General features: G+C 32.1%; 1 protein-coding gene across 5 annotated transcripts in view; it reads left to right on the forward strand.

The window, feature by feature from the left end:
- RAP1GDS1 (Rap1 GTPase-GDP dissociation stimulator 1) overlaps positions 1-15,362 on the forward strand; it is a 157,440-nt gene that overhangs the window by 95,557 nt on the left and 46,521 nt on the right. For 4 of the 5 annotated variants that reach the window (XM_025873473.2, XM_025873472.2, XM_025873476.2 and 1 more), the window contains one exon: positions 3,443-3,589. The exons of the other annotated variant lie outside the window; for it this stretch is intronic. In XM_025873473.2, coding sequence (XP_025729258.1) covers positions 3,443-3,589 — 147 coding nt within the window. The remainder of the gene's footprint in view (positions 1-3,442; positions 3,590-15,362) is intronic. 5 annotated transcript variants of the gene reach the window in all.

The raw sequence follows: 15,362 nt of genomic DNA on the forward strand, positions 1-15,362 counted from the left end.
CTCAGCCTTACTATATAACTTGTACCTGATAATGGAATATCACCTTGGTAACTTTTTTTGGTAACATTTTTTTTCTCATTTGTGAGACATAATAACCATGACAAGCAAATTTTATTGCTTCCTGCTCTTGGCTGCTAAAGGGTAATGGAAGTGCAGTATCTCTTTAGATTTATAGCTCTGCTCTTACCTACTGTGAAGAAATATACTTGTGCTGGAAACTTCTTTCATATGACACGTCATCATTAAAGAATCTAGCAGGGCCTAAAGAGTTGGTGGGCTGCACTTTGACCCAGTGTTTGGAAACCTCATAATTATGGAAAATTAAGAAATGAATTAGATTTCTAGAAGGGACAGTGCAGGATGCTTCACAAGTTAGGAGTTATTTATTATGAGAAGAGTTAAAAGTCAGCCTATATTTCAGAGATATGAAAGTTTAGGATAAGGGACCTTTTGTAAATTATTTTTAGTGAACAGTAATAATACTCATTTTAATATTGTAACATAAAACTGTAGAGCTACCTTTATTGTGGGAGAACAATTTATATGGACTTGTGCAATGATAGATGATCTAATATGTATTGTAAATGATTCATAAGATACCCTTAAAGACATAGTCTTTCACTGGTTTTGGTAGAGTAATAGAAGACAGCATTGTCATTTATTCCTTTGCATCCTCCAGTTCTTTAAAATATGTTAATAAAATTATCTTTAACCTTATTTCCCTGGATGGCTTGTCAAAAAAGGGGAAGAGGAAGGAACTGCATAAACATTCCTGTAGTAGTGGTTAATACTTTTTTAGCTTAGATATCTATTTCTATATGTGCTTTATTTTTCTTCTCAGATTTGGTATAATGTAATTTCTAATACAGAGATTGAGTTTATGTTCTGTAATCAACTGCTGATAATACATGAGTGAAGAGCTATGTTGTAAATAATCTAAACGGGTCAGGGAGGGAGGAAGGGAACTGAAGAAGGAAGGAAAGGAAAAGAAGAAAACCACTGTGGTTCTCAAACATAAATAGGTGGTTTGCCTTCTAATTGTAATTACGTTATTTATTGCATTATTAAATATGAACAGATTTGTTGAATAAATTTGTATAAAAATTTATTACATTATTGAATATTTTGAATACTGAGTAGTTAACTTTTTTTTTTTTTTTTTAAGATTTCATTCATGGGGCGCCTGGGTGGCTAAGTTGGTTAAGCAACTGCCTATGGCTCAGGTCATGATCCCAAGGTCCTGGGATTGAGTCCTGCATCGGGTTCCCTGCTCAACGGAGAGCCTGCTTCTCCCTCGCCCTCTGCCTGCTGCTCTGCCTACTCATGCTCTCTCTCTGTCAAATAAATAATCTTTAAAAAAATAAAAATAAAAAAATTAAGATTTCATTCATTTATTAGAGACAGAGAGAGTGAGAGCATGAGTCAGGGGAGGGCAGAGAGAGAAGCAGACTCTCCGCTGAGCAGGGAGCCCAAGGTGGGTGCTCGATCCCAGGACCCTGATATTATGACCTGAGCTGAAGGCAGACGTTTAATTGACTGAGCTACCCAGGCGCCCCAAATAGTTAACTGTTGATAGGAAGCCAGCTTAGCTTTTAAAATTCATGGCAAATAGGCTCCACAAGGTTTTTAAGTCTTAGTTTCCTAGAACATGAATTTAAGGCTTAGTTTAGCAATTCTCTAAGATTTCTAAGTCCTAAGCCTATTTGGTTTATATTTTGAAAGCCCATATTTAATCAGCAATTTGAATCAAAGACCATTTACGCTCCACATTTTAGGCATGGCATATAGTGTATATTTTTATTATTGAAGGTCTGAACATTTAGATTTGTAATCATAATGTTCAGTTTTCTCTGACATCATCCCCATACAGATTGCCCAACATTACACTTATGTTATTGGACAGTAAAACTTCGGATGTTAGATTTCTAAATGAGATATGACCAGTGTTCTTGGCTGGCTTATCTGACTAGTTACCCTGACAATTAGGAGTTTTCTGTGATTTTATTAGCTGATGAGCATAGGTTCCCGTCCTGCAACTATATAACAATACAGTAAAGCTAAGTGGACAAAATTAAGTTATTTCACTCGAGTATAGATTTCCTGAAAAATTTTCAAAGTTATCAAGCAAGTATTTATGAGGCCCTGCTATATGAGGGGTGTGTGTGTGTGTATACCATAAGAACTGATATATATTGTTTCATTGTCTAATATGATTCAGCAACAATTATAAAGATATGACCTTAGTTTCAGTTTTCTTATTAGAAAAATGAAAATCTTTCATTTACTTAGTAGCTATAATGCCCTTGTGAGCCATTTCTTTTACTGACCCTTTAGACCATGATTCTGTAGCTGCCCTGTCCAGTATGGTGGCCACTAGCCAGATTTGGCTCTTAAACAATTGTGAAATGTGGCTAGTCTGAATTAACATGTGACTGTAAGTGTAGAGTACAATCAGATTTCAAAGATTTATCACAAAAAGGACAATTTAAAATATTTCATTAATAATCTGTATATTGATTGCATATTGGGATGATGTTTTATTGGATTTAATAAAATAGGTTATTAAAATTAATTTTTTACCTGTTTCTTTTTCTTTTTTTCATGTGGCTACTAGTAAATTTAAATCACATATGTGGCTTATACTTATAGCTCTCCTGTTTCTTTTATATGAGGAAAGTCAGGTTTAGAAAGACAGATACTCTTTCTTTCATCTCTTTCCTACCTTCAGGGGTTAAAAAGTATTCTAAAGCTCTTTATGTATTCCAACAGTTAAATGACATCTGTTCTATGTAATATATATGTATACATGACAGAAGGTATGTCTGACCATCATTTTGAGCACTGGTTGTAATGTTGAGGTACATTGGTGTGTTCTAGAATGGAGGGAATAAGGAAAAATGAAACATAAGGTAGCAAGAATTGAGAAAAGGAACATGCTTATGGACTATAGAAATGCCATTTAAAAGACCCTTATTGTGATCTAGAATTATTATGTGAGTTAGATGGTTTTCTTTGATAATAACTGAGAAACACTCATAGAAAGATATATTTAGTGGCTTCCAAGCTGAGAAAAAAAAATTCTATAAAATATTAGTTCCTGTTTTGTTCTCTTACACAGAATTGTCATTTGTGAAAGAGGAGGTGAAAATTTTCACATGTGCTAGTCATACATTCCGAGGACACAGAGTTCTTTAAGCTTCTATATGATGCCAGGGAGAATAATTTTTTTTCTCTGAAAAAGTGATTGTCTCTTTTCCCCATCCCACCCCCATTTCCATGTTTACTTGTTTTGTTTTCCCAAAAAGACATATTTAATGCCCTGCCTAGGTTTATTTTCTACTTAACTCACTAAATAAGGAATAACATTGTTATGTTTTATATTTGAAATTGTAAGGTACATTTCTTTTTTCTTTTATTTTTAATTTAACTCTTTGTTTTACAGATGAGGGCAGAAGTGCAGTTGACCAAGCAGGTGGTGCACAGATTGTAATTGACCATTTAAGGTCACTGTGCAGTATAACAGATCCCGCCAATGAGAAGCTCTTGACTGTCTTTTGTGGCATGCTGATGAACTATAGCAATGAGAATGGTAAACAAAATTGAAAACTTGCTTTATCTCTGGGGGAGATTAAAAATCATTACTGTAGCACAGACCAAAAATATTTAGAAAAATTATGAGCAAAGAATTCATAAGTGGCATATAAAATTAATAATTAGCCAACATTAAATCACAGTGTTTCAAAAATACAGAATGTTCTAATTTATTAAATGGGATGAGTTTTTGAAGGGTTACCCATGTTAACTAATACCAAAAACAAAAACAACATAATGGTATGCTTTAATATTTCTCACTCACATTTTAAAAATAAACAATATTAAAATAGCTTCATGTTTATTACTTTATATTAATGTCAGGAGTAGCTTTAAAACACAAACACTATATTAGTAAGATTATTTTATCTAGATACTAGATTTACTTGTCAGAATAGAAAAAATCTTTTAATAAACTCTGGCCTTAGAAAAAGTTCAGAGTAATTGCAGTTTCTGATTTTAGAAATTTAGTAAATACTTGTCAATAGAAGTTTCTTTTCTCTGTAAAACATTCTTAAAACCTGGCAACAAATGATATGTCAGAATTTTCAGATAACCTATATGGTTAATTAAATGAACATAAAAATGGTGATATGAAAGCTTCACTGTACTTTTAAATGTCACAAAAATGTATCATATGAGTTACAGTATGGATCCAACACTCAAAAATTCTGATAGGTTTCTAGGCTATAACACACCTAAGGTCTTTCTGTGGTTTGTTTTATAATGGCATCTTAAGGTGTAGTCTTTGACAGAGACATATTTTATTTCCATATTGAACATGTAATATCATTATTTGATGTATTCTAGAAACACGTGGACCTTTAGGCATATTTTTCATTTTTCACTTTTGGTAGTCATGAGTCCAAAGAAATATTCTCAATAATTAAAAAAAAAAAAAAAAAGACAAACGTGATGATCAGTGGCTACTGGCATTTGGCCTTGGTGTTAGAGACAACCACAAACAGTGAGGACTGCTGCCTTTGTCTCATTGAACGGGGAGGGCCACTACTCTCTACTCCATAGTTTCTAACAGCACTTTGGCCAGATACTTCCATATCTTTCATTTGGAGATGGGGGGGAAGCTGCAAATCTAGTTTTCCATATGACACCTGATTTTTAAATGTTGGATTACATGTGCTTTTTTAACACTGTACAAGCTAAACTTAGAATGTTTCCTCAGGTCACATCCTATACACAGGATACCAGATAACCTCTGAATTAAAATTTCCAATAATAGTAAGAAATAATTTTTATTTGTCAAATGGATAGCCTATTAAACTCAAGCTAGCAACAAATGATAGTCTTTATAGGGTCAGCTACTACCACTTTTTTTTTCCCCTGTGGTACAATCAGTTTTGAAGAGAAAATGAACAGGAGAAACAGAAATGAGAGAGTCTGGGTAATCCACAAAATGAATAGCTAGTTCCTAAATAATTGAAATTTGACCATAATGCACACATATCTGAATTGCATTAAGAAATCATTGGCCAGTTGTTGATGTTGCTTTAGCTTCATTTGGGACATCTTGGACACCTGTCTTCATTGAGTGTTCATCTTGGACACCAGAGAAGGTGGGACAAGATGCTAAGTGGGAGAATGGTTTAGAAAGATAAATGAAAGAAACTAGCCATGAAGTTATTAGAGCAGCTTTGGATATAAAAAAAATAATGTTGTTATGGTTTTAAACTCATTGTCGTTTGAGGAAACCGTTGTTCAAAGATCTGTACAAAAGCATATCAAATGGCCAAATGGTCTTTAAAATTATCACTAATTCTAATCCAAAGAAGACTGTGGTTTCTGTTGAGTCCCTATAGTAGGATATCACAATATGTAGACATGTGTATTGAGAAGGAAATGATTAACAACATTCTGAGTCCACAGTTGAAATGCATAATATATTTGTTTTGTTAAGGGTAGGCTTTTTTCCTGGCATGCAAGTATTCTCAAAAAATAACTTAGGTACTTCAGAAACCTTAATTAACTTTTCTCAGAACATTATTGGAGCAGAAGTGTTTTGTTCCATTATTCTAAAACTGTGATTGGAATGAAGCTTTCAAAACTTATTAGATAAAATAGAAGTAAAGTTATCTTTAGTATTTTAAAAAACAGGTGCCAAATGTTTAACTATCTTCTTTCCTCTGCTTGTATTTACATTTGTCTGTCATGGGGATCATAGTTTGTGAAGTGATTCTTTTTCTCCATAATACTCTTTAACTTAAATTATATTCTTTTCATTTTACATAATTATTGCAAATAATTATTGTTTTTGTTGATTACTTACTCTTTTCTTTAAAATGTGTGTTTAAAGACTTGCCTACTTAAATATTAGGTCTTTTTGGCTAACTTCAGATCATTTGATATTGATCGTGTACCCCTAGATGAGTAAAAAAAAATAAGCCTTTTGAAATTCATGAAGCAGTTTTTATTAGCACTGGAAAATGAAGTTCCTTTTTATGTGTATTTGCTATTGAATTTCAGTACATAAGCCTCTGCTAGTAACTGAGTAGAATAGTTGAGTGATAAATTGTTACTCTACCAGAAAAATTAACTCTGTCCTCAGCCCCAGTAAATTAAGCCTTATTCATAAGAAGTTATTGCTTTAGCTTCACAGATAATTTTTTTTTAAATGTAAAGATAAGAGAGTGCTGAAAATGGTCACAAAGATCCACCAACATAGTTTCCTTGATAATAATATTTTCAAATTGTATATTAGTCCTAAAAGTAAATTGACACCAGACTGAGACTTAAGATGTCTTCCTGTCCATCTGGTAGACAACTGTGAGCATATCCAATTTTTAAATCCATTAAATAGGGAATAAAAAAAATTCCTAACCAAATGCAAGACGGATATATTATGAAAAAATGTATGTGCTAAAGGTATTTTTGTACCCTTTGATAAAACTATATAAAACTCAAGGTTCATGAGTTTTAAAATTTTTGAACCAGCTCTGGAATGTACACTTTTAAGCTATGAGCTGGGTATATTCTTTCATTTCCCCATTTGTGAAGCAATTAAAATTTTTTATACCCAAACTGGTAAGTGTGGAATATCTGAATAAAGTTATAATTGCTTAGCCAGAAAGGTTGTATCCATAATATTATATAAATAAAATCTTGTTTAAATAGAATAAGACAAAAATTTTTTCAATAAAAATCATTTAAAATTTATCCTTTTGGGAAAAATCATACCTATTTTTCACATGGCAGAAAAGCACTCTTGAATTCTGTGGCTCTCCAAAATAGTCTGAGTGTTTGACAGTTGTGGTTAGAGCAAAGCATCTTGACAATTTGATATCCAGTTTTTAGGAAATATGCTGAACTTCCTATATTTTCTTCATCTATTACTTATCCTATAAACAAGAAACTCAGACCTATTATTACAGATATTTTTATCTCATTAGTTTCTTGGGTATCTTTTTTTCTACTTTGGTTACCCAAGGCCAAAATATTGCAGCGAAGGCTAAAAATTTTGTTCAGATCTATTTTCAAACATAACACCGTTTTAGCCTATAGTAGAAGTTTGGCAAATATTTATTGACTTCTGGATATTTAGTATTCTCTAAAATTTTTTTCTTAACAAAATCAATACTTGGAAGAAAAATGGGTTTTTGGAATGTATTTCCTTTATTAATTTAGAAGCATTACAAACTCTTGCCCACTATATTACTTGATATTCCCTATTCATGTTCATTGTAGTAGCAGAAAGTGGCATTGAAAACATCCTGATGATGGTGCCAAAAATTTACCATAGATGATCCACAAACTTAAAAAATCTGCACATGTATACTTGAAAGTTGACTGCAATTTGAATGGAAACCAGTAATCAAAAGCAGAGCACCAGAGTTATTTAACACTTTGTTCAGGAATCTAGTGATGGTCACCATTTTTATTATCTTACATGTAATATGTAATAACTGTGATGACCATGATTAATCAGTAAATATCTCTTGGAAAACTCTGTAATTGAGAATTTAATTTTTTTCTTAATATACCTATGCTAGAGAAATAAAATACAGGGAGAAGTCTGTTACAATTCTTAAGAAAATTATTGACAGTAAGCACTAAAGTAAGGACGAAAGTTACTTGTTTTACATAGGCTGTGCCATAAGAGAGAAAAATAGAAGAAATAAACATGCCATCAAGAAAGGAAAAATCAAAAAAAAAAAGAAAAGAAAAATATCAGTTTCCTTCTAAAATGATTAACATAATATACACAGTTTATGACTGGCTTCTTCATGTAACCTATATTATATATGTGAAATATACATATATAGATGATATATGAGGAATATGATGTATATTGGATATTTGGGATATCAGTTTGAGGATATGATATATGTATACATTTGATCTATATTTAATTGTATATGTATGATTTTTCAAATAGAGCTGATTTTTCTCTAGTATCTTAATAGCTCCCTATTGAAAGACAAATTTCTCTTTTTTTGTGGCTCCTAAAATCTCTCTGGGATACTCTTATAATAATTCTCACATTTATTTGCTGTATAGACTCATGATAACTGAACTGTTTGAAGGGAGGCCATCTGTGGTTTTGGAAATGGAACTCAAAGGCATGGGTTTAACAATTGAAATTAAGTATTTAGCCCAGTACATAAATTCAGTTGTTTAAAATAGGCCTGTAAAGTATTTTCTCTGTAACTTAAAGATTACTTAATATGTAATTAATTTTAGCTGCTACCTTCATTTCAACCAATAGCAACAATTTCACAATTTTAATCAAACTATTATTCATTTTCCTGGTGACTGATGGCTTACTTTTTCTTCATACTTAAAATAGGAAGAATAGAAATTAATAAGGAATAATCCTGATTAAAAACTAAAAAGCACTTTCACCTTAGCTACTTGTTTATTTTTATGTTTTGGTATTACTTTATTACAGGTAAGAAAGAATACTTCCTAGATATTAGATGTTTAGAAAATGAGTTCCTTTGCATAAGGGAAGAACTGTTTCCACAGTTTATTTACTATGGGTACAGGCTAATTAATAATTATATATAATTCCTAAATACTAAAAACTTTTTGCCTAACTTTAAGGTAAAAAAAATCAAAATGTAAAATTTTTTCTTTGTAACTTATTGTCTTTTTTCGCATAATTATATTAATTTTCCAATATATCATTTCAGTGTATTTTCTGTTCATTTTTTTCCCTTGTTTAAAAGGCCTGCGAGATGTGCTTTTAGTTTGCATCTTTTGAAGCCTAGTTTGTAAAATTAAAATACTCTAGTGTGTTAAATTGTGTTAAAAGACTTTTATTGTGCAACTGAGAAGTTTTTAGGTTTTAAAAACATATATTGTGTAATTCTTTATTTACTGTTTTCTCTTTGTAAAAAATTTCTGAATTTTTACTGTTTGTCTAACAGCATTTGAATTTACTTAGCCAGGTTGCGCTCAAGAAGTTCTGCTACAAATGTCATTTTAAACAAATTGTTTTACTGAATGACAGAACAGTTAGTTGTTCTTGTGCCTCCTGCTAATTTGGTCCATTAAATTTGACTTATTAGACTAGCCTAGCTTTTCATCATAATCCTTCCAAAAAATTGCTATAATAATGCTATTACTTAATGGATAAGCTAAGAACTTGGATTTTAGTAGAAGTGTACAAAATGCACATATGGTTTAATTCCACATGGTCAAGTAGTGGCATTAATATTTAGCTTTGACCATTACAGAATGAACTTCTGAATGCAAGAATCTGAAATTTTTTGACAAAAAAATGAAATGATTATAGTTTTTTCATTAATGATTTAAACGTTGGCATTATATTACAGAAACAATACTTAGCATTTTCAGCTTCCTAGATTTTCTTATAATCAGATTATAGTGGTGCATATAGCATTGTGATACTAAATAGATACCAAATTTTAACTGAAGGCAATAGAGCAGCAAAATATGTTTGGGGTTCCTTATTCTCTAAGATGTTTTTCTTTCTTTATTTGCTTTATGTCTGGATTGAAGATAATTAATCATAGGTGTTATTGAATATTTTCTTTTTTTTTTAAGGTTTTATTTATTTTTTTGACAGAGAGAGACAAAGCAAGAGAAGGAACACAAGCAGGGGGAGTGGGAGAGGGAGAAGCAGCCTTCCCGCTGAGCAGGGAGCCTGATGTGGGGCTCAATCCCAGGACCCTGGGATCATGACCTGAACCGAAGGCAGACGCTTAACGACTGAGCCACCCAGGCACCCTGAATATTATTTTCAAGATTTTACTCATAGTAAAAATTTGAGGTGGCAGGGTTGGCTTTCTGATTTTAATTCATCATCACAAGATATAAAGAATTCCCAATTTGAACTTCTTTTTGGAAGATTCATGGCCTGAATGAAATTAAGTAACTAAAAATTAAAAACAGCTCCTAACATTTATTTTATTTTATGTTGTAAATTCTAAAGAGGATAAGTAATCTGATCTCTCTTTTTCTGCCTTGATTTAATTTTTACATTTGTATAGTTTGTTCACCATCATTAGTTATTGCCACATTCTAAGTATTGCAATATAAATATACATTTACTTTTCAACTGACAGAATTTCAGCATATGAAGCACATAGGGAGATTTTCTCTATATATGGAATTCTTACCTAAATTTAAAAATGAATATTTAGATAGTAAAACTGAACACTAGGCTGTGTTTTTATTATTGATGTTACTATACCAGTTGAAACTTGATGGTATCAAGCCCATGATTATTGACCATGTACAGGTTTGTAGGTGCCAGAAATAACACTGAAGTAAGTATTCAGATGTTTGGCCTTCCAAGAGCTAAGGCTAAAGCCAGAGATGAATAATGGATTTTGGCCACCTATCAGTCCATCTTCAATGTGGACTACTTAAAATAGCCATTCAGAGAAAAACTCAAGGCAGAGAAGTATCATATGTAGAATCACTTGTATAAAAATTATACAAGTGATGTCTGTCTTCTAACTACAAGTAAAATCCAGTTAAGACCAAACTGCCTATATTTTTTTAAATGAAAAATTTTTAAATACTGCTTTAAAAACAGGGATTGGCCAGAAATCAGAAATCTTTTGGTTATGTAATGTATTTTATTAACATAGTTTGTGTGTTGCAAAGAATTTCCATGTAATTTTAAATTAATAATAGTAATGCTTCAGGATAACTAGTAATATTTGTTTTCTTTTAAGCCAGTAAATCCTTCTGTAAAACAAAGAATTTTTATGTTTTTAAATATATATATTTGTAAGGTATACATGTTGTGATGTACATTAACATGGCACTGAGCTTAATTTGCTGTGCAAAAATGTAGGCTTAAATTAACGCCTCCATGGATATGGCCTTTCTTTCAGCAATGCCATTTGAGAGCAGAGACAGGATATATTTCTCCCACTAAGAGCTGCTTAAGCAATGGCTGGCAGTAGTCCTCTTAAAAGAAAACAAACAAACAAAAAAGTCTTAATCTTTAAAAGACTAGTTTCTTTCTGAGATGAAAGCATAGAGTTTCCTTTAATCAGAGTAGTCACATCTGTAGAAATTTCCTTTGTAGCAGTATTCATTACAAGAGCTGATCTGTAGTAGTAATTTAACCTGAAGTGAGCCCAAGGGGAAAAAATTATCTACTAGATTAAGACATAATCACTCTAAGTGTCATTGGGTTGAGAACGGTATATGGGTAGGTCTCTTAAGGATAATAAAACATTTTTCCTTTCTCTTGTGATTTTGCTTTGGGGTTTTTGTTTTTGCTATTGTTTTACATTATACTCGTAATTTTGTGATTATCTCTAAAACTTTTACAAAAGGGAGATTTTGCTCTTGTAGAGACTCTTATTTTCAGAAGAAACTTTTGAATTCTTTTCTATTTTTTAACTGTTAGAAAATAAAGAATTGTGTACATGTGTTGTTTTAAACCTCCAGTATTCTCAGTGCTAATGAATCGTGGTTCTCTTTTTTTCATTGAATTACTATTTGTCATTAAAATGTATAACCTGGGGTTCAAATTATAGGGATAATCTGGGTGTAGAACACGTAATGCATGTTTTGTTTAAAGAGGGCTTTTAAAATAATTGAGTTAAAGTTAATTTTAAACACATGTAAATATTTTTACTTTTATATGCTCAATACAGGTTTAAATAAAAGTTCTCCACTTTCCTGACCAAACAAAAAGATATTAAGTAATAAGTAACTGAAAACTGTGTACATGCACATGTGGATGTATAAAGTTTTTAACTACAAATCATCCTCTTGGCAGCTGTAAAGTCAGTTTACTTTTCACTATTTAATCCACTACAACTTGTTTAAACTTAACATTTCTGTTCCCTGTTTTACATCATTTTTAATTTTTGTGTCCTTTTTTGGAAATATATATATGCCATTAGTCAGGGGCAATTTTCTTCAGTCTTTATTATGCCCAAATGGCTTTTATCTAATTTGTATTACAATTCATCAAGATTTATATTTGCTAGTGTTTATTGTTTTAACTGTATATAATTCACTTGATTGTAGATGGTTTTCCATGCAAGCCTGTAAATAGGAACATTGTACTCCTTATAGTATGAATAGTATACATACTATATATACATACTAATGTAGAGACTATGTATTTTGAATTGTGTATATCTTTTTTTGACACAGTTTCATCATTAAGTCCTATTTACTGTTAAGCTTAATAATCTTATAATATTGTCTATAAGGGCCTTTTCTTATGAATAAGGTAAACATGTGTTGCAGTCTTCTTAAGGAACTTATTCTTTATAGTAATTGATCAACATAACTTCAGTTGAGTTACTGGGATTCTTTTCTGGACCTATAATCTATACCAATGTTTTAAACATTAAACTTAAAACTCAGGGGGACAAAGGTTCTTCAACTTAAGATCTTCTCTCCAGATCTCCATTCTTTGGAGTTTCCATGAGTGTGACCTGAAGAACTTGGAACCATTGAAATTCAAATGTAGGTAGGTAAGTGTTCACACCAGCGCATGCGTTGATTGCCTTATATCTCTTTGTATATGCATCTGTATTGCACCCCCTCAGTGCCTTTCTTCCTCTTCCTCCCCATAGATCATGTAGGGCCTGTGTCATCTTGATACTTTGTAATTCTGTATTTTGGTCAGTATTTGTCTGTGATGTGTGTCAGGAGCAATCTTTAAAAGTCTTCAGACATTTATGACATTGTGTTGTCTAAAGACTGTCTTTCACACATAAGTGTTTGCTGTGTACAGGCCTGGGTTGCATTTTGTGAATTGTGTTTGTTGAGCTCTGATAAACATTCCCCTGGAGTTGCTGGTATTCACTGAAGGATGCAAAAATTCTCAGTCCTGCACTGTTTCACTTTTTCAGTTCTAGAGAATGTGAACTATATCTGGTTCTAAGAATGTTTTCCAGTTAGTCTCTGATTTAAAAGTCATACTCCTGATACCATCCATAATGAGTGTCACCTACCATCCTTTGAAATCCACTCACAAGCTTTCTTTGGGCAATAAGAAAAAGTGATTAAACTTAATCATTTGTTTCCAGCAATAAGAATTAATACCAATTTATTCCAGACAAACAGGACCCCTACTTAATCCTACCCCTCCAAAAAGAAAAACCTATTGATAACATACTAAGTTGTAACTGAAATAGGCAAACAGACCCAACCATGGAATATTCTCCTAGGCTTAAGTAGAGTTTCTACTCAAATAAGCAAAATAAAATAAATGTTCAGGCGCTTAATGTAATTTTGCTCAAAATATCCAAACACCAAAATCTAGGATTCCTACCATGCTTTTAATTTTTATTTCTTTTCCTGTTACTTCATCTGCCAAGCACATCATTGAATTTCAGAATATCTATTCCATGTTCTGTTTTGTTTTGTTTTCCATCTCCTATAAAAGTTAGGTAATCCTTTGGCAGTGGTTTTTAAACTTTTGGTCTCAGGACTCTCTTAGAAGAAGACCCTATAGAATTTTTGTTTATAAATATGGGCTATCACTATCAATATTTACCATATTAGAAATTAAAATGGAGACAATTTAAATTATTTAATATCGCATTTAAAATAATAACTCACATTACCATGTATTTTTATGAAAAATAACTTTTCAAAATTAAAAATATTGCTGGGGCACCTGACTAGCTCAGTCTGTAGAGCATGTGACTCTTGATCTCAGAGTTGTGAGTTCAAGCCTCATGTTGGTGTGGAGCCTACTTAAAAAAAAAAAATTGCATAGAAGAATAGCATTTATTTTACTGTGAATGTGTGATGGGGCAGAATATGATGACCACCAACAGAATTTGGTGCCACTGACTAGATTGATAATAAAACCCCAGCAGTTTTACCCACCACTGTTTCTGCACCATTGTATAAATATCAGTACAGTACAAAAGGCATATAAAATCTTGGTATTTTTATGAATGTAGTTTTGGTTTTATGATCCTCTGAAAGGGTTTTGGGGACCCCATTTTGAGAACCATGTTCTAGGATGCCTGCTTATCTTGAAATGAAAATTTGTATCAGTCTGTTTGAGTAAAGTTTTTTTCCTCATCTGGGCCTTCATTATCCAAGGAGAATTACTTACCTGCAATTGATATGAACAGACTTTAGAGTTATCCGAGTGTAATTTTTGTTTTAGTTAGCCTCATAGAGATGGATATAAAAGAAGGCACCCAAGTGATCAAAAATGAGTATGTCCATTGGATGACTATATAATTTTTCTCTTTACTTGTGTGTGGTATGTGTGTTGTATGTGAGTATACAATTAATTTTGCTCCTGGGTAGCATTAAAACACATTTTCCCAAAGGAAAGTGATTTTCATGAATTAGGGTGATTCACACCAAATGCCATTGGGCTATACTTCTTTTTTCTCCTGATTTACCACAATTTCAGATATTACTGCTTCAATTTGTATGCCAAAGATTTTTTGAAACTATGCAACGTTTCCTATTTTTTTTGTCCCTCATTTCCCTGGAACCAAAATTCATAATACCTTAAAAGCAGTCCAAGGAAGTGGTAGAGATGCCAAGTTAGGAGAATATGAAGAACATCATCTTCTAAGTGGTATTCTCCTGTTGAGTTCTCTCCTTCATAAAATTTGTTATTCCTCTGATGTCCCTGGACTGTTGGATTTTTATAGTGTGTGCCAACAGTACTGAGGGGGTGTGTGTGATGCTTACATATATGCAGACATATAGTGGAGTTTGACTCACACTCAATGCATGCGCTAGTGCTCACGCTTACATACCTGAAACTTAATGATTCAACAGCTCTGCAGTATTTGAAGAGGTAGTCAAAATGAGTAAATAAATGAAATTTAAAAATACTGCTAAAGAACAAAGATCTGCAAAGGTGATCCAATAATAAGGAACTTTACTGGTAAGTAATCAAAATAATTTCTGACTTGGAAAGCTTATTGGTGCATGATCGTTACAAATACTATAACTATTCTGCCGATAAAACACTTAACACTATACCTTTTAATATAAGTAATTTGCTTATAAGATAATACAGATACTGTGAATCATTCATCAATTGATGAATTGTATAGTAAAAATTTAACATTAAAGGCATAAGAACAAATCATTTAGTTGAATATATTCTTTTATTTATGTCTCTTTGGAACAGATTTCATAATTCCATTGCAAAATTTGAAATTGTTTTAGACTCTTTGAACTCTAAATGTAAACTTCCCTTTTTCCCAGGCCTATATTCTTGTTTTGGTTATAGGCCCCCCACAATTGAACCAGATAATATGCGTAATTACCCACTCATCAGTTTTCAGGGTGATAAGCCTCGGTTGGCTATCCCTTGATACTTT

This window comes from Callorhinus ursinus, unplaced genomic scaffold (assembly GCF_003265705.2).
Source record: "Callorhinus ursinus isolate GAN/ISIS: 27379988/994484 unplaced genomic scaffold, GSC_fseal_2.0 scaffold4, whole genome shotgun sequence".
In the NCBI taxonomy this organism is placed as follows: domain Eukaryota; kingdom Metazoa; phylum Chordata; class Mammalia; order Carnivora; family Otariidae; genus Callorhinus; species Callorhinus ursinus.